Genomic DNA, 16,735 nt, shown 5'->3' on the forward strand with positions numbered 1-16,735 from the left:
TGGCCACATACGCCTTGTAAATGAGGTGCTTTATTGCGTTATCTCATTCTTCTTCATTGCCGATGGAAGTGAACTAATAATTGACGTCAATCCACTATAGCAAAACTTCCTTGTGACATCACCTATATAACATCTAGCGTATCAGCAATCTTCCAGTCCCTCAATCCCCCAATTTTCTCCTCTATCATCATGTCTGGAACGCTCGCTCTGACGGAACCACCAATCAGCGGTTACGCCCACTACTACACGTCTCCAGAACCCTCCCAGCTCGGCGCAGGAGCAAAAGACATGACTCTAAACCTATCTTTCGAAATTGCAGAAGACGATGAGGGTATTTTTATCTCAAAGGCAGCTGCGGTTTGGCAGGGTGCTATTCCTAAGAGAGCGATGGTTCCGCTTCCTGCTCGAGCACGTGCGATGCACACAGGCACTAGCTATGTTCATGGTCATGCCGTCGCTCCTCCGGTCGATCTCATTCCATGCGATGGCAATACGTCACACCACATGCAAATATGCACTGACGAAGTGGCGCAAGATGCCTCCGACGTATTTCAGAGTATCTCGGCGACACTGGGTCTTCGGTCATGGAGTTTTGAGGTACGTCGGCTTCTTTTCGTTGACGTTGCTTACATCACTGACATATTCGTCCAGGAACTCCGTACAGAATGCTATTCGCAATCTCGTCTTGCTACTGGTGTTGCTCCTAGAGCAGTCCCTCCTGGCGCGCCGTCCTGGATGATCATCCCCCCAGCTTTCACTCCCTACAAAGCGATGACTTAGTTTAGATGCTTCCGATTGTGCGATAACCATGTATGGTAGTTCGATCTTGAGTATGTAAAAGGTTATAATGTGTAGTACTATGTCGACAATATAGTTATCCATCGCTCTATTCTGTTATATATTCATGCGTAGATAACTTAACTGAACCTCTCTATCAAAGAAAGATCACGCCATCTCTTCCGCGACATTAGCATATGCTTCGTCTGATTGGACCCTTCTCTCGAAATACCTCCGTCCCTCATGCAGCACGAAAGACGTTGCAGCTATGAGTAAGATGGTCAAGATGTCCTCCCAACGAAGAGCATCTGTCTGGAAGATCGCTTGCATAAAGGGAACATAAACGAGCGCTAGCTGGACGAGGAATGATATCGATACGGTTGTCACGAGCATCTTGTTTTGCATCAGGCCACATCCGAGACCACGGTTCTGCACTGCAGACACGAGGTCAAGGAAGACGAAGCACGTAAAAGTCTATTCAACATGTAAGTCTTGGCAAGTAGAATTCAGGAGTTTAAGAACCAACCATGGTTTGTTCCCGTCTCGATACAAGATCATCACCCAACGCAGTGGTATAGATGAAAGAGGTTCCACAGACAATGGTAGCAGCCGAGAAAAGGACGCGATATAACAGGCGTTTCGTTATTATTGGTTCGTTTTTCTTCCGTGGAGGTCTTCGCATGACTGCTGGATCTACTGGGTCGACGCCTAACGATTGACTTGGAGGTCCTGGTACCTAATCAGACATTTGCTAGTCGAGGGGGATCCAGAGAACGTACCATCCATCAAAATATTAATAAAAAGTATCTGCATGGCGTTGAGCGGGTTACTGAACCCAAGCAAGGTACTAAGTGTAATGAGCGTCAATGCAGCGGCAGCTGTGCTGAGCTGGAAAGACAAGAAGTTTTGGATGTTGTGAAAGATCGATTTGCCTTTAGAACCGCTTAGTTAGTTACACGACCATGATTTGAAGAACAGATTGCTCACCCTCCTCGACAGCAGGTAATATCGTACTGAAATTGTCATCCACGAGGATAGCATCAGCAGCTTCCTTCGCGACGTCAGTGCCACTTTTCCCCATCGACACACCGATGTCTGCCATTTTAAGCGCTGGCGCATCATTGACTAGCGAAACGGCCGGAGAGAAAGCAGGCAAAATTATATAAGCTTAGCCATGGTATGATATAGACAGCACTCACCCCCGTCTCCAGTCATAGCCACAACAGCTCCACGAGCTTGAAAGGCTTCGACAATTGACATTTTGTGTCGCGGTGTCGTCCGCGCGAACACGCTGACGCTGCCTACCCGCTCGATGAGCTGTGACCGGCTCATCTGGTCGAGATCCTTTCCAGTCAAGCAATATTTGCGGAGCTGGCTATCGTGAGCGTGTGTAGGACCGACGTAGAGCCCTAGCTTTTGGGCGATAGCCAAGGCTGTCTGCTCAGCATCCCCGGTGATCATCACAACTTGTACCCCGCCGTTCTGGAGCAGGCCGATAGCATCCGCGACTCCCTTGCGTGGGGGATCAAACATGGCCTGAAACCCAACAAAGACTAGATTGGTCTTGTCCTCATCAGGCACTGGGGTCCGCGACACCGAGTGGGTGGCACGGTGCTGCGGTTGTGTAGAATCCTGACGTGGAGAATCGACAGATCCGTATCCATACGCCATGGCAATTACTCGAAGGCCCCGCGATGCTGTTGCTTGAGCGTTGTTCAGTATGACGTTGCGCGTGCTAGCGTCTAAGGTAGGTGTTGAGCCGTCCGTAATAAAGTAGTACTTGCAACGATCCAAGATGACGTCAATGGATCCCTTGACGTAGTACATTTCGCTAGGCGAACCTGAATAGATAGTTGTGGAGTAGGAGTGAACACCGCTGACGGCCATGTACTTTTGTTCCGAGTTGAAAGGTTTTTCCGAAAGGCGGGTGAAGGACTTAAACCGATTTCAGTATAAAACACTGACGGCGTCGTTGCTGTAAACCTACCTGTCGTTGATCTGGCATATCGAATGAAGACAGAGCATTCATCAACGCCACGTCGGTCGATTGTCCAACGTATTTGCCCTCGCCATCCTTGGACACCGAGGAATTGTTGCACAAAGAGCCAATTTCCAGAAGCTTCCTAACTGCTGGGGATATTGTTGACCGAGGGTCATCAACGTGAACGTTCTCATCAACGACATATATCTCTGTAACTGTCTGTTCATTCTTTGTCAGGGTGCCTGTAACATCAATTGTAACAAAAGACAAGGATAATGCAGTTATTGACTGACCGGTCTTGTCGGAACAAATGACAGAAATACAGCCCAAGGCTTCGACAGAATGAAGTTTTTTTACGATGGCCTTTCTCTTCGACATCCTTAACACACCAAGAGCTAATGTGACAGTCGTGACGATAGGGAGGCCCTCTGGAATAGCTGCTACCGCAAGAGATACTGCATGCAAAATTAAACGAGCAAAGGTGTCGTCAATGGAATCAGCTACCTCCGATGGTAAACATGTCCAGCCAGGGCCGTTGCTGCCACATGCCGATGAGGCAAATGACCCCAATAATGCCGAAGGATAAAATCGACAACTTCTTGGCTAGCTCATCCATGCTTAATTGAAGAGGTGTACGTTTTTCCTCGACCTGTTTGGAACTAAGTATGTTCATAATCAAAAGCTCAAAAGACACCCACATCTTGCATCATGGAAAAGATTACACCAAACTCTGTTTGAGTACCAGTCGCGATCACGATACCCATGCCACGACCTTAAGGTAGTGTGGGGTTTAAGCACACGAATCCCACTCTTAGTATTTACTCACCGTTCCGAACCAAAGTTCCCATGTATCCAATGCATGACCGTTCAGCTAACGCGATATCTCCGAAGTCCTCTGGGCTACCCGAAACAGTTGTGGACGTAGAAACTTGAGAGACGCAAGGATCTGAATCCTTTCGACGTGCATTGGTCTCACCAGTCAGACTACTCTCGTCAATTTCGAGGTCTACTGCCTTGATGATACGCATGTCCGCGGGAACACGGTCTCCCGATGAGAGCGCGACAATATCCCCGGGAACCAGCTCATTGGCCAGGATGTGAATATCACGTTGATCACTGTGAATGTTTGTAAACGTTGAGATAATGGAGTATTTGACAAAATATTCGTGCCGCACCGAATCACGTGGCAGTGGTGTGGCACAAGCTTGTTAAGCGCTTCCAGGCTTTTCTCCGAACGCTGTTCTTGCACAAAGCCAACTAGAGAAAATGAGATACTTCCAGGATATTCTGCAGATGCTCACCAGTCAGTACTATTAGCACTGCCACCGTGATACTGACTGCATCATCGACGTTTCCCATGACCGCACTAATCACAGCGCTGCCACATAGGAGTAGGATGAGCGGGCTCTCGTAAATGGTCTTAGCAAATTTGAGTAGAGCTGGCTCAGGCATAGATACGGAGAATTCATTGTATCCATGGACACCTTGCAGCTCTAGAATTGACGAACTGGGAAGACCAGAGACTGCCGACGTTTTGAAGTGTGCTAGAGTGTCCTAAAAAGGCAATTTGTGTCAGTACATTGATACCCGACACCGGAGCCGCCGCATGTTCCTTTTAGGGGATTACGCGAAGATAAAAATAGCACGATCAGAAAGCACTAAAGAAATCTACCCTTCCATCCTGGATTTCTAGAAACATTGTGGACACAGTGGAGGCAGTGCGGGACACGCACACAAATTTTGAAAGGACAAAATACTCACCTCAATTGTCCAATGAGCAAAACGTGCAGAAGGAGTGTCCCTTTTATCTCGATCCTCTCGAAGTCTCGAGTGCTGGCTGACCCGCTCTCCCAGCTCATAACGGTTTTCCGCAGCGCTATCCGAGAGTTGGCGTCCAAGGACACCCTTTGCTCTTTGCCAGAGTGATGGTAGTCCCTCGCTAGAAGTAATGCCACTGAAATCCGGATGAAGAATAGGGCCTTCAGGATGATGTCTCCTAAGGGTTGTGCTATACGCAAAGTGGGTAGCAGCACCAGGTGTAGGTTGTGGTTCACCACTCTGTATAGTGGACACAGACGGGAAATAGCTCGAAGCTGGAGGAGAAGGACTTCGCTGATGTGGATATGAGTATGTCTGGGATGCTGGAGCAGACGAGACCGGTAATATTGAATGAGCAGATGTAGACACGACGGAGGACTCCGGGATGACAGAAAGCTCGCTGGCGTTTGCGCTGGAGCTGGAGGTAGCCATTAGGGATGAGCGCTTGCCCAGTGCACCTGAGAGACTGCTGTGACGGCGTGATTTGGACATCTTGCTCGTTAGCACGAGAAATATCCTTCCTGTCAGTGTTTGGTGCGGGCAACGTGCTTCCGAAGATCTGCAACTCGGCCGTGTAACTTAATAGACAGGATCCTGGTATGAGCAAAAGGAGAAAAATTCTCGCTTATGAGAAATAAGTTTAATGCTTACAGTGAGCTTACGGCGTTGGTGATGGGGCAACGCTATTGGTGGAACAGACAGTACAATGTAAACCAAGACGAGAAGCGTCCTGAGCTACACCAAATGTGGCTTGGGTTTTGACTTGTAGATGCCGGCGGCCATCTCTTTCCTTTTTTGGTTCTAAAGAACCCTTCAGAATTAAGCAAACGCCCGATCGACCAAGCATGCACTGACTTCGAACGCATGTCTACAAGGGCTCTTGGTTCGTTCAAAGGAAGGAAGGGCTTGGCCACAATATTTTCATTAATATCAACATTTACCGGAATTAATTCAAACCACTTCGTTCGGGCCCATCAAGCGTCAGATCGTGATCAAGGAGCAGGGTCGCACTGGGCAAGTCACCGGGTCAACCGAGTACAAGCGATAACCTGCTCGCCACCTTGGGACCATCTTGATTCTTGAGACCACATATGACAGTCACCAGTACGGCATAACATTTTGAGATGGTCAAGACCCCATACGACCATAGGCCGTCTATCACCCAATCATATCGCTTCTCTCCGCCTTCCCCGCCACGGCAAGCGAGCGCCAATCACCCAAGACCTGCTCCGGCATTCGTGATCACAATATTGACCTCACACTCACCCATCACAGGAGCCGGCCAGTCAGACATGCACTTCGATTCACGGGTCAGCAACTCGTGCTCGAATATAGAGTGTCTGGAAGACTTGTTCAAAAGAGCACCGATAACCTCAGTGAGTACGTATACAAAGAACAACTTCGATAAAATGTCGTGCGAGAATCGAAGAAGAGGTGTGTTCTAGGTGAAAGAACATGATACACCATTAACACAGATGAGACCTTGTGAGTTCATCGTTTACGTTTGGCGTGTGTACGAAGACACGTAAGTTCGTGCTTCGCTTCGCGTATTTGCGCGTGAATTCTCTTTCACAGCGAGTGCATATAGCCTTGACTTTGCGGAAATGAATGTTGTCCACATGGCGAGTATGGCTATCTTTCTTGAGAATACTCGAGTATCCGGGCCACGTACACTTCACTCTCTCCTGACCCCCAAGCACGATGGAGAGACACAAATGTGGGTAACGTCTGGCTGAAAAACCGGATGTGGTCAGCCTCTCTGTAGCATGCCCATCTACGAATGACTGGAAGGGCGGTACGATGTGGTTCATGGAACCAGCGACCATTAGATCTGGGCGTCGTATGTGGTAAACGTTTGAATGAAAGACTGCGGAGATAGCGAATTCTACCTGGGGAAAGTTGTCCGACAGGAGGATCTGCCGTGACATTGACAACCCCGACAGATTCTTGCAACAGAGGACCGTACTCTTGGGGTGTTGCCAACGACGGAGAAAAAGTATCGGGATCAATGTCTGCTGCAGCCTGAAGCCCAGTACTAAAGATGAACTGCAAGTTCATGATGTTATCCATGTTGAATTTCGCGGGTAATGACGTGAGCGCAAAGAATCAGTAAAGTAGATGATGCTTAGCTGCGTGGATCTGCGTCATGCCATAATTCAAGGGCTCTTTTATCTTGAGGATTGACTATCAAAGAACGTGAGTTTGTCTGATATGCATACTAGTACACGCGAACTTTGTTTCAAAAGATCCCGGAGCTAAACTTCCTACCCTCAGACAGCTCATTATAGATATCAGATCTTCAATATCGCATCAACGTTCACCGAACGTTCTGCGGTGGGGTGGCACTCTAGCGTTGCCTGCCATCTAAAAATGAAGTTTTGAATAGCGCGGCACGGGTATACGGTTCTGAGTCACCCGGTCACCGTGACGGTGGGGCGGTAGTGGGTAACCAATTCTAGAATCGACACCCCGACATGCGCGGAATATACGGATACGCCACGGGCACTTGCCAAGAATTCCGACAACTGATGACCATGCGAAGGGATTGCCGATGGCGGATGGCAGACTGGGAGATCTGGTTTGAGGGTTGGTGAGGCAGGTACCGAACCGCCACGTGCCAACTTAGGTCTCTGCTGCCGACTCCGAGTCATGTGTCTTGGCTTGTAGACTGGGTAGCGCGCTCCGCTCGGAGACTGTATCATACTATCGCGGTGCGCAGAATTAAAAAAAAACCCGTTCATGTTACTTCGGGGCTTGTTTAGGATGGAAGTGACGAGTGTGTGTGCGAACTTTTCCAAGCGAAGGAAATGAAGACAGGCGAGGATGCAGGTTACCCTTGGGGGAAGGGATCGTCTCCATTCTTCGATAAAGGTCCATATAGAGGAGACTAAGATTACTCCGACGATGGGAACGAAGGAAACGTCGAATAGTGCGTTCTGAAGTACGAATGCATGTGGTGGACATTCGAAAGTAGATGATGCCGACAACTTGAAGCTCTTGAAGGCTTCCAATCGAGTCGTCGAACGATCGAAGGTATAAAACATGGTCTTCAAGGTCGACGATAATACCCTGGTGGCATAATAATTCAATGTGTTCGATGCTGGAGCGAGCGACGACTAGAAGTTGTGGTTGTGCTGAGCCTGCTAGTAGTACCATCAATCAGCCTCAAGTACGCGTGATCTGAGGGAGTGATATTGTAAAGGGGCAAGGCACCTTTTGCGATGTGTATTTCTTGTTCCAGGAGAACACGAGAGTAATTTACTTCGTTTTTTTCAGAAACGTTTGAGTTGCATCCGAGCGAACTTGAAGTCGATGGTCGTTGCTGCATTTATAAAGAATTATTTACAGCAAGTATGACTCAATAAGGTAAATGTAGAAATAACGTTAATATTACTTTGTTATCACTGTTAGAATATTAGAGAGAAAGTCAAGGGAGAGTCGAGTTGAGGCATGTATATGACCGGTAACCGGTGAACCCACGACTACAACACATGTATCGGATCACAAATAGTTATCAACGCTGTCCATGTAGCATAAAATTATCGCTTGCTTGAGATATGTCCGCATTAAATTAAATTAATCATAACTCGACCCCTTGACGAACGTTCACTTCCTGCGCTTCTGGACCTCTTTCAACCGTCGCAACACCATGCCTGCAGGATTTCACACGTTCGAAATGCCTCGCAGAGGCATCATCGCGAGATAGCCTGATGCAACATACCGAGCAGCACCATTTCATCTTGAGATGGGTAACGATGACATGTCGGATGACGTTCTCTCTTTTCATTACCTTTCCACAGCCACCCCAGAGGCAAGGGACCTGCCTCTCACTGTGTTCCGCGTGAGCCCTGTGCCACCTCTGTATATGCCTTGCCAATCGTATACGATCGCCCATGACGTGCATACCGCATTCCTGCCCGTTGTGCATCCAGCGACAGAGATAAGTGATAACGAGACCGCCATTAATACTCCTAGTTTCCTTGACGTCTTCTTCATCAAGGACAATCCCGTTGCAGAGCAGAGCTTTTGCCGGCCGGTCGGCATAACTCGACCATGAGGCTCTGCGTCTCTGACGCGGTGATTGGGAAGCAGGTTCATAGCCAGCTGACCCCGTACCAGGAGTCTGTGGACCTATTACAGCGGTTTCATTATGCCGAGAGACTGAACCTTGAGGTGTGCTTTCGTGTCGAAGAGCCGGTGGCGTCGGTCTCGAGTGGAGTGAAGGAGATTGAAACGCAGCGGTCGCGGAGCTGCCTACAGCCTCTACTTGAGGATACCATGAGCTATTGGGTGGTACTGGCGCCGGGGATTGTGGACTTCCTTGCAGCATTGCGGTCCTGCGGTCTTCATGCAAGACTTCTAATGAATGGACGGTCCCAGTATGGACTGGTCCATGCACAGGCCACATGAAAGAGCTGCTAGCTACCATGTGCGAAAGAGTTGAATGAATTGGTTGATATGAATTGTGAGCAGATGTCTCGAGTTCCGGAGGTAGAGTTGCAGAGGCACTGGTCAACCAGGCACCGTCAGTAGTCTGAGAAACCGTGATTGATGACACTACATTGCCAGGGGAAGTCACTGGCAAGCTATCATCATCGTGCCTCAATGCGCCATAATCAATGAATGAGTCGCCCTGAAAATTCTGATGGCTTCTCGCGAGAAAAGGATCATCAGATAGTATTATCCCAGTTCCACTGTTTCGTTCATGAGAGACGCATAAACAAAAAGGAATCCTGCTACTCACGGTGCAGTAACCTCATTTGTGTAGGACGAGGTGGGGCTAAACAACAGTAACATTGATCAGCTGGGGAACTAGCCAAACGGCAAAGAGACCTAGCGTACAATGACCATGGTGGTTCAACGCTGAAAATGGGCGAAGATCTCCGGGGAGTCAAAGACATTGTTTCCTGCCTAGGTAAGAAATTAAAGGGTTTCCGACCGCTGTCACAATTCATGATGAGCAACTCAAGGAGATAATAAATAACTAGGCAATGAAGGCGTACTGGGAATCAGAGAAAGGTCCCTCTTTGAAAGACATAGAAGTAGAAGCGTGGCCTTGGTTTTCAAAATACCACTAATGAGGAGTATTTGTGAACCAGTATGAGCCAAAGCGGCAAAGAAGGAGCGCTTTATACCTGTGAAGATGTGGTTTCTAAGCCACACTCTGCGATGTGTGAAATGCCAAAAAAGCACTATTTGGTCCATTGTATATGTACTTTCACTTCCTGTACGGAAATGGAGGTTCATGTATCATGTTTCCACTAGTAGTGCGGCCACTTGACAAACGCTCGGGCGGTCCTGTTGTAAAGACATGAGTCGACTTTCAATAAAATGGAGCTGTAACCAATGTAATCCGTAGTGCGCAAGACTGCGAGCGATCGGTGTATAAAGTTTAGTCATGGTGAATAGCGAAATGTGACGCACAGGAGGTTCATAACGGCCATTTCAAGCTGGCTGACATGCCATAAATATGAAATTCGAGGTCTGCGCGCGATCACGTTAAAGCCGAGGCGCAATGCCCCCCACGTGGCAACATGTACATGTGTCCGGCTCGTGCTACCCCAGAAGTTGGCCTGATGATAGGCAGCACAGCAAGACGTACGCGATTTAGGAGGTGCTGATGGCCATTCGTGAGAAGCACTGGATTTACAGGAGAACAAGATATGGAAGAAGTGGCAAAGCGCCTGCCGATATGACAGCGTCCGAACACTGTAACGTCCAAATAAGATGAAGCGGGAATAAAACTAGTCCTTCGCGTAGAGTGCCGAGCTTGCACGAAAAAAAAATTAGGTAGATGATGCTGGTGGACCGTGGACGGCCCTTTTGAAATCATCAACGTTGTTTGGCAAAAGCTTCTGATCCAAACAACCGCAATTAGATTGTGGCTGCAATATTCTCACGCTACTCGATCCACTTTGTTCAGTGAGTGAACGAGTTTAGATCTTTTGTCGAAAACCCATGGCCTCAAATCAAGCTCGGAGGAGTCGAAGCCGGTCTAGAAGCCAAGATAGAAACACTTATGACAGGAGAACTACGAGGAACAGAGAGTCCTTTACAGCAGACAGAAATATTTCTGGTCATAGCCGACGTTTAGGAACGGATACCGAGAGGGACGCACCTCGTCGGTCTCGATCCCCTCTTCGCTCGCGTAGGCGCTCAAGATCACGGTCTCGCAGCCCCAGGCGTAATCGCCAATTGCCAAGGTCTCGGTCCCGCTCCCGTGGTCCCGAACGCTCACACTCTAGGGAAAGGCATGAACGTCCTAAAGACAGAGGAAAGCACAGGCACAAGCGTTCACGCTCTCGTTCAAGTTCTGCGTCAAGTTTATCTGACACTGATTCGGAGCGAAGACGTCGTAAGAAGAAAGACAAGCACCGCAGTCGTGAGGAGAAGAGGGAAAGAAAAAGAGAAAAGAAAGAAAAGAAAGTGAGTAGTCCTAAGAATTATAACCATCAGCGAACCCGTTTCTCGCAGAAGAAAAGGCATGGGACGGCCTCTGGTGCTCAGTGGGGTAAATACGGAATTATCAGTGAAACCGAGTCAGTTCAATTGCAACAGCCGCGGCTGTATGGCTAATTTTGTCCCCTAGCTTCTACAACAAGACCCAAGAATTCCGCACATGGCTTCTGGAAGAGCGCAAAATAAACCCGGAGGCCATATCCAAGGACCAGGAGCGCAAAGAATTCGCTGTTTTTGTTGAAGATTATAACACTGGTGTGTGATTTCAGATAGCTTTTTGCCGATATCGTTTAGCGTTTGGCAGCGACCCTCCCTCACGAAAAATACTACCACATGGAGGCATACGAGCGACGAATGACGTCGTTACGAGCCGGCGAGTTCGTTCCACCGGCAGAAGACTCCTATGATCCTGAGGCTGATATACGGGCTCACTCTTTACGACACAAGAGAGCGCCCGCCGAACACGAAAGTTATCTAAGCAAGGAAGAGCTTATGGAGTTGAGGAAGGTTCAGAGCGAGAGAGTTGAGGTAAGTTGTTTGCAATACAGACAATGCTGGGATATCAATATCACATTCGTTAGGTTGGGAAGATGAAACTCTTGGGCATGGAAGTGAAACAAAATTTCGGGGTTAGGATGGATAGAACCATGTTCGACGATTGATTGGTATTAAGTAGAGGCTATCCTAACTCTAAGGTTCCAATACAATGTGTACATCTTTACTGTATTCTGCAAAAAAGTCGGACATTCGCGGACAAGAAGTGTTGAGGCGGTCACGGTTGCTTGTACGACATCTGGAATAGCCGATTTACTTACGTATACAGAGGTAGTACTTGTACGGGTACGCACATGTGACGCGCATCACAAGTCTCCTTTGCTTCTCATCATGGTCGACATAGTTGTTCTCGGTGCCACAGGTATGGTTTCACATGTTATTGTTCACCAGCAGCTAACTAGTGGTCCTCAAGGCTATACTGGTCGTCTCATAGCTCAGTACCTTGCCACGCATCCGCAGCGTTCATCTTTCACGTTTGGTCTTGCTGCACGGTCGCAGTCAGCGCTCGAGAAAGTTTTGAAAGGACTCAACCTCTCGAAAGATGATGTACCTGCATTCATCATGGACGTTACGAATCCCAGTGACGTGGTTGCTGTGGTACAACAGGCCAAGGTTGTAATTAACACCATTGGTCCATACTGGCGGTGGGGAACTTCTGTTGTCCGAGCTTGTGTACATCATGGGAAACATTATGTGGACTTGACTGGCGAGGTCCACTGGATAAAGGATATTATCTTTGAGTATGTGGAAGCCTATGTTGATTTTGAGAAGTACCAACTTGACCGCTTCTAGACTTGATTACGCAGCTGTCAAGTCGGGTTCAATCGTGGTCCCTTGCTGCGGGTTAGACTCAGTACCTTCTGATATTCTTGCATTCGTCGCGAACAAAACACTGAAATCCTTCGGTGGGCCGTCTACCACAATAGACCTCTCCACCTCGGCGTGGAAGCTTGGTGGTGCTTCTATTTCAGGAGGCACTTTCTCCACAATCCTCACTGCGTTGGAAGACGTTCCAAAGCACAAACTGCTCGCGATAAGGCAGAATTTTGCTTTGAGCCCAGGTTTATCTCGCAGTATTGAAGGATATATGGTAGTGGCTGACTTAATGTTGTTTATCAGTGGAAGGAACCCATTCTGCTCGACCCCGTATGCTTTATACCTTGCCGTACTCCGATCGACCCGTCTACGGGGCGTGGTATTTCATGGCAATCACCAATTCTCAGGTCGTGCAGCGCTCGTGGGGTCTGTATGAACTCGCACGCCGTCTCAACCATCATAATGCGACCGCTGTCGCTCCATTCTCCTACGGTCCGAACTTCAAGTACGAGGAGTTCGTGATTCTGCCAAATGCACTATACGCTATGATATATTCAATCGTATTCGCCGCGATAGCAGCATTGCTTGTTTGCTTCCAGCCTGTTCGTTATCTTCTCCCTGTCCTTGTAGCAGAAGAAATGACTGTGTGTGGATGACTTCAACAGGCAAGATGGTTGGCTCGCAGAATAATGCCCGGTCCTGGTGAAGGCCCGTCTGAGAAGTGAGTGCGATTGAATTTATTGATCTCACAACTCATGCATGTCATGACACACGCAGACAACTACGGAGTGGCTCTGTCAAAATCACTAATATCACTACGTCCAGTCCCAACTCACAAGGGGAAAAGATCGTTGTACAAAGTATTTTCCGGGGTCGAGGTGACCCTGGATACTTCTTATCGTCGGGTAAGTTCTATTTATACTCCCAGTGAACCATCAATCAAGTATTCATTCAACTTTTCAGTAATGATTTCGGAATGCGCACTAGCGCTGGCTTTGGACGGTGCAATCTTGCCTCAGATAAGCACAGGTGGCGGCATTTTGACTCCCATGACTGCTTTTGGAGACGTTCTCGTTGAGAGGTTGAGGAGATCAGGATATGTCGACATCGAAAGTGAGTTGTTAGTGGGGACAGAGGCACGTAAGACACGTTGAGTATGGACTCTGGTCGTTACCTGGTATTACTTGCGTTCCTTCGATAAACCTCATTCCGAAGCACATTTTAATTATTTCTGTCACATCTCCGAATTCACATTTATTTATATAAATTGCATATAAGTAAGTCATCGCTGCGAGTCAGTTATTGGAAACCACACGAAACCGCCTGAACCGACAGTTCTGATCAAGTACTAAGCTCAACCTGGAATTGTCAATTCAGCTTAAAGATTGGTTACAGATTTTGGGGCGCCTCTTCACACACTGCCTATGGCTCAAGCTTTCAAATTGCAAACTTGAACGGGTCGAACCCCAAAGCACATGTGTTACGGTGTCGCTGAGTATAAAAAACTCCGCCTCCTTGCTAGTTAATTTGTAACCTTGGTTGAACGTCCACTGCCAGATCCCAAGATCCTGTAAAGGATGATCGGCGATAAAAGTTCACCTGGAGCATCAAAACATCAAAACACAAGTTCGATAGATATTGTTGAGATTTAGATCTACAGCGGAAGAATCAACGACGAGTAACTGTAGGACAGAGGAGCCTAGCCGTGAGTTGCTTTTAAACACCGCGACTGGAGGTTTGTTTTCTATACCTCTTGCTTGGGACGTGTTCTTGTGTTCGGCTCCAACATCATGGAACCCTAGCTGACGATTAACCGGTAGTATTGATATTGAGTGTTGGTGCTTACAGTTGATCCTTGAAAGATTCCTGAGTTTGGGAGAGGGGGGGGATGGCGACGTGCTGATACGCATTTAGGCCCTGATGATGTTCTCATCGACCGTGCGAGACGACACGAAAGGATTGAATGATAACGGATGTAAATGCTCTTTGGTCAAGAATGATGTAGATTTGATACTTATCCTAGGGTGAACACAATATATGTGTGTTTGAATCAAGCGACGTCTGAATCATGTGGTACTAGGGAAATGACAACAATCATTTTGTGCTGAGCACACATATCAACCACATGTCCGCGGGGCGTGACCACTCTAGCGAAGAGCTTGGTTGTCCTTGTAGTTGTGGAAGGAAAAGGTTTGAATAAAAAAACTTCATCGCTTTAGTCTCCCGTAGTCAGACCTTGATAGAACAAAGACAATATCCGTTTCTTCTGTCCGAATTATCGCTCATTGGGCGCTAATCGGCCGCTGCAGTGGTTGTGTGCCATGAGTCGTTGCAAACTAACAAGTCTCCGGCGAGTCTGTTTGTGAACATCGAGCAAACTTATAATACGCATTGCCAGACATGTAATATGATGACAAAATCTGTTCGAGTTTGCTATTTTTTGGGTCGCATCGATGCGCGGGCCTTTAGCAGGGCGCTTGAGCTTATCGATGGCGTTCTACTCTCACGACCGAACCGTAAAGTCGGCTAAGATCTCTCAGTAAAACTACCATCACAGCGTCCATCTGATGCATTTTTCGCGTTTTCTTTTTGATCTGTCGTTGGATATACAAGTGGTAAGTGCTACTTGACCCGCAATTCATGAATGGCAAGCCCGATAAGAAAATGACTCAATTCCATAGACGATGGACCACAAATGATGCTCTTTTTGCGTTTTCTTTTTGATCTGTCGTGAGATATACAAGTTGTAAGTGCCACTTGGCTTGCAATTTATGAGTGGCAAGCCCGATAAGATGATGACTCGATTCCACAGACGGACTAGGTCACGCTCCTGGCGCGTTGCTAAACCAAGCCGGTCGGCATGCCTGTTTCGGTGATGATTAGTTTTTGGCAACCACCACAAAATGGCCGACCTTCAGCGTACCTGGAACCCCGCAGTTAGTGCCAGCCATGGCCGAAAAACCATGACCGCTATCGCGTATGAGATCTGGGACCCTTCCAAGGGTCCAACCGTTACTAACCTCATGTCCCCACCCTACCAGCTGGCAGGGACAGTGGTACATAAAATGCGGGCAATGTTTCGTTCAAGCCAGAACATCCATTCCATATGACGAGCCGACCGATGCACAGATACAATCAGTCCCAGGATATCGACGGATGGGCCAATTTGCACTGTAAGTAACCATTAGAGGTGTTGAGGTTTTTTCAACAGCAATATAGCAGACATCCTGGACGCTTTGATTAGTGAAGCCGGTAATGGCACACTACTTCACCTCATGGAGGAGGTGCGTGCATTATGGGGACGAGCAATATTTTCAGTTAAATGTTTCCTGCAGGATGAGGGGCTCGCCTTATTTCTCGATAAAACATTCGTCCACAACAAAGAGATTCCAATTGAAGAGGTGTCAGAAGCCGCCCTTCTGCAAGCGTTGGAGAAATATTTGGCAATTCCACCCACTGAAGCCAGCTCGGGTATCGAGGACCACCCTGAACCCTCCCAAGACGATCCTACGGAAATTGGCGTCCCAGATGATGCGCAAGAATGCGGCTGGATGAATGACGCCACACATGAAGTGTGCTCTGAGCTCGTACCAGCAGGTCGACCACCGATGCTCTTACATCTGAACAAGGCGCACGATATTCGTGGTCCAGAGACAACCGAAGTGGAGTGCATGTGGGTTGTACTCAAGTCAGGCTACAAACTCCCATGCGGGAAAAAATTCCAGCGTCGCAATATTCCTCGTCACATAGGGACGCATCTGGGGTTGCGCTTTCCGTGCGAGCAATGCGAAAAAAGCTTTACGCGCTCAGATTCTCTGAGGAGTCATGAGCGTGATAATCACATGGTCCAGGACACTAGTACCACAGATGCTGAATTGTACAGCTGGCCCGGGTAAGCGTTGCAGACTCATCATGTAAAGCAGTCGAACTTACTCATCACTAGCCAGGTTTTATGATGTACCAAGCACGTTGCCCCTATAGCACACATGTAATGAATGGAACCGTTATGGATGCACCGTTTTTCGTCAGAGTTTGATGACCTAAGCTGCTAACGATTTCAACATATGTTTAAAAATCGGCTTCATCACCCCCAATAGTTCAATAGACGCGAGAGCGCCGAACTCGGGATAGTCCACGATTACCTGAACCCGAGTAGTGAAGATAGAAGATACAAGTCCCTGGTTATCATCGCTAGTGAAAAAACGGGTTTTTGACCACACGAAGTTGGACGACCCAACATATATGAGGAAGCTGAAGTTCAACCTGCAGCGGCTGAAGGCTGCCTAGTAATACTAAGCTTTTATGAATGGAAACGCAGCTAGGATCGCA

At 48.0% G+C, this 16,735-nt stretch overlaps 7 protein-coding genes across 7 annotated transcripts; 4 read left to right on the top strand and 3 right to left on the bottom strand.

Moving 5' to 3' along the window:
- Positions 1 to 189: 189 nt before the first annotated feature.
- F5891DRAFT_1188046 (uncharacterized protein) lies at positions 190 to 780 on the top strand (the record flags this gene model as incomplete). Its single annotated transcript, XM_041366940.1, has 2 exons — positions 190 to 597; positions 652 to 780. 2 exons carry the CDS (start codon positions 190 to 192, stop codon positions 778 to 780), a joined length of 537 nt encoding a protein of 178 aa, XP_041226520.1.
- A 165-nt stretch (positions 781 to 945) lies between these two features.
- Positions 946 to 5,068, bottom strand: F5891DRAFT_951400 (uncharacterized protein; the record flags this gene model as incomplete). The annotated part of the gene is made up of 13 exons (XM_041375041.1): positions 946 to 1,251; positions 1,304 to 1,506; positions 1,557 to 1,709; positions 1,765 to 1,902; positions 1,977 to 2,712; positions 2,765 to 3,000; positions 3,052 to 3,213; positions 3,263 to 3,407; positions 3,457 to 3,530; positions 3,585 to 3,874; positions 3,934 to 4,015; positions 4,060 to 4,312; positions 4,520 to 5,068. 13 exons carry the CDS (start codon positions 5,066 to 5,068, stop codon positions 946 to 948), a joined length of 3,327 nt encoding a protein of 1,108 aa, XP_041226521.1.
- Positions 5,069 to 6,745: 1,677 nt separating this feature from the next.
- Positions 6,746 to 7,952, bottom strand: F5891DRAFT_274271 (uncharacterized protein). The gene has a single exon (XM_041371161.1). The coding sequence runs from the start codon at positions 7,618 to 7,620 to the stop codon at positions 6,988 to 6,990; it is 633 nt and encodes a 210-aa protein (XP_041226522.1). The 5' UTR covers positions 7,621 to 7,952; the 3' UTR covers positions 6,746 to 6,987.
- A 7-nt stretch (positions 7,953 to 7,959) lies between these two features.
- On the bottom strand, positions 7,960 to 9,772 carry F5891DRAFT_274288 (uncharacterized protein). The gene is made up of 3 exons (XM_041371162.1): positions 9,419 to 9,772; positions 9,321 to 9,356; positions 7,960 to 9,270 (listed from the first exon to the last, which is right to left on the bottom strand). Exons 1-3 carry the CDS (start codon positions 9,529 to 9,531, stop codon positions 8,157 to 8,159), a joined length of 1,263 nt encoding a protein of 420 aa, XP_041226523.1. The 5' UTR covers positions 9,532 to 9,772; the 3' UTR covers positions 7,960 to 8,156.
- A 338-nt stretch (positions 9,773 to 10,110) lies between these two features.
- Positions 10,111 to 11,697, top strand: F5891DRAFT_1128262 (uncharacterized protein; the record flags this gene model as incomplete). The annotated part of the gene is made up of 5 exons (XM_041364260.1): positions 10,111 to 10,190; positions 10,927 to 11,115; positions 11,166 to 11,290; positions 11,340 to 11,563; positions 11,617 to 11,697. 5 exons carry the CDS (start codon positions 10,111 to 10,113, stop codon positions 11,695 to 11,697), a joined length of 699 nt encoding a protein of 232 aa, XP_041226524.1.
- Positions 11,698 to 11,920: 223 nt separating this feature from the next.
- Positions 11,921 to 13,560, top strand: F5891DRAFT_1128263 (Saccharopine dehydrogenase-domain-containing protein; the record flags this gene model as incomplete). Its single annotated transcript, XM_041364261.1, has 7 exons — positions 11,921 to 11,951; positions 12,003 to 12,330; positions 12,383 to 12,651; positions 12,710 to 13,050; positions 13,072 to 13,127; positions 13,184 to 13,311; positions 13,370 to 13,560. 7 exons carry the CDS (start codon positions 11,921 to 11,923, stop codon positions 13,558 to 13,560), a joined length of 1,344 nt encoding a protein of 447 aa, XP_041226525.1.
- Positions 13,561 to 15,599: 2,039 nt separating this feature from the next.
- On the top strand, positions 15,600 to 16,630 carry F5891DRAFT_274507 (uncharacterized protein). The gene is made up of 2 exons (XM_041371163.1): positions 15,600 to 16,298; positions 16,350 to 16,630. The coding sequence occupies exons 1-2, from the start codon at positions 15,682 to 15,684 to the stop codon at positions 16,360 to 16,362; spliced, it is 630 nt and encodes a 209-aa protein (XP_041226526.1). The 5' UTR covers positions 15,600 to 15,681; the 3' UTR covers positions 16,363 to 16,630.
- Positions 16,631 to 16,735: the final 105 nt, after the last annotated feature.

The sequence above is a fragment of the Suillus fuscotomentosus genome (assembly GCF_016647785.1).
Source record: "Suillus fuscotomentosus strain FC203 chromosome Unknown F5891scaffold_24, whole genome shotgun sequence".
NCBI lineage: Eukaryota > Fungi > Basidiomycota > Agaricomycetes > Boletales > Suillaceae > Suillus > Suillus fuscotomentosus.

Coding starts and splice junctions, on each gene's coding strand:
- F5891DRAFT_274288 (XM_041371162.1), bottom strand. CDS start 9,531: ATGAATTGTGACAGCGGTCGGAAACCCTTTAATTTCTTACCTAGGCAG. Junction 9,357..9,418: donor GTTGAACCACCATGGTCATT/GTACGCTAGGTC, acceptor ACTGTTGTTTAG/CCCCACCTCGTCCTACACAA. Junction 9,271..9,320: donor ACAAATGAGGTTACTGCACC/GTGAGTAGCAGG, acceptor TGAACGAAACAG/TGGAACTGGGATAATACTAT.
- F5891DRAFT_274271 (XM_041371161.1), bottom strand. CDS start 7,620: ATGTTTTATACCTTCGATCGTTCGACGACTCGATTGGAAGCCTTCAAG.
- F5891DRAFT_274507 (XM_041371163.1), top strand. CDS start 15,682: ATGGAGGAGGTGCGTGCATTATGGGGACGAGCAATATTTTCAGTTAAA.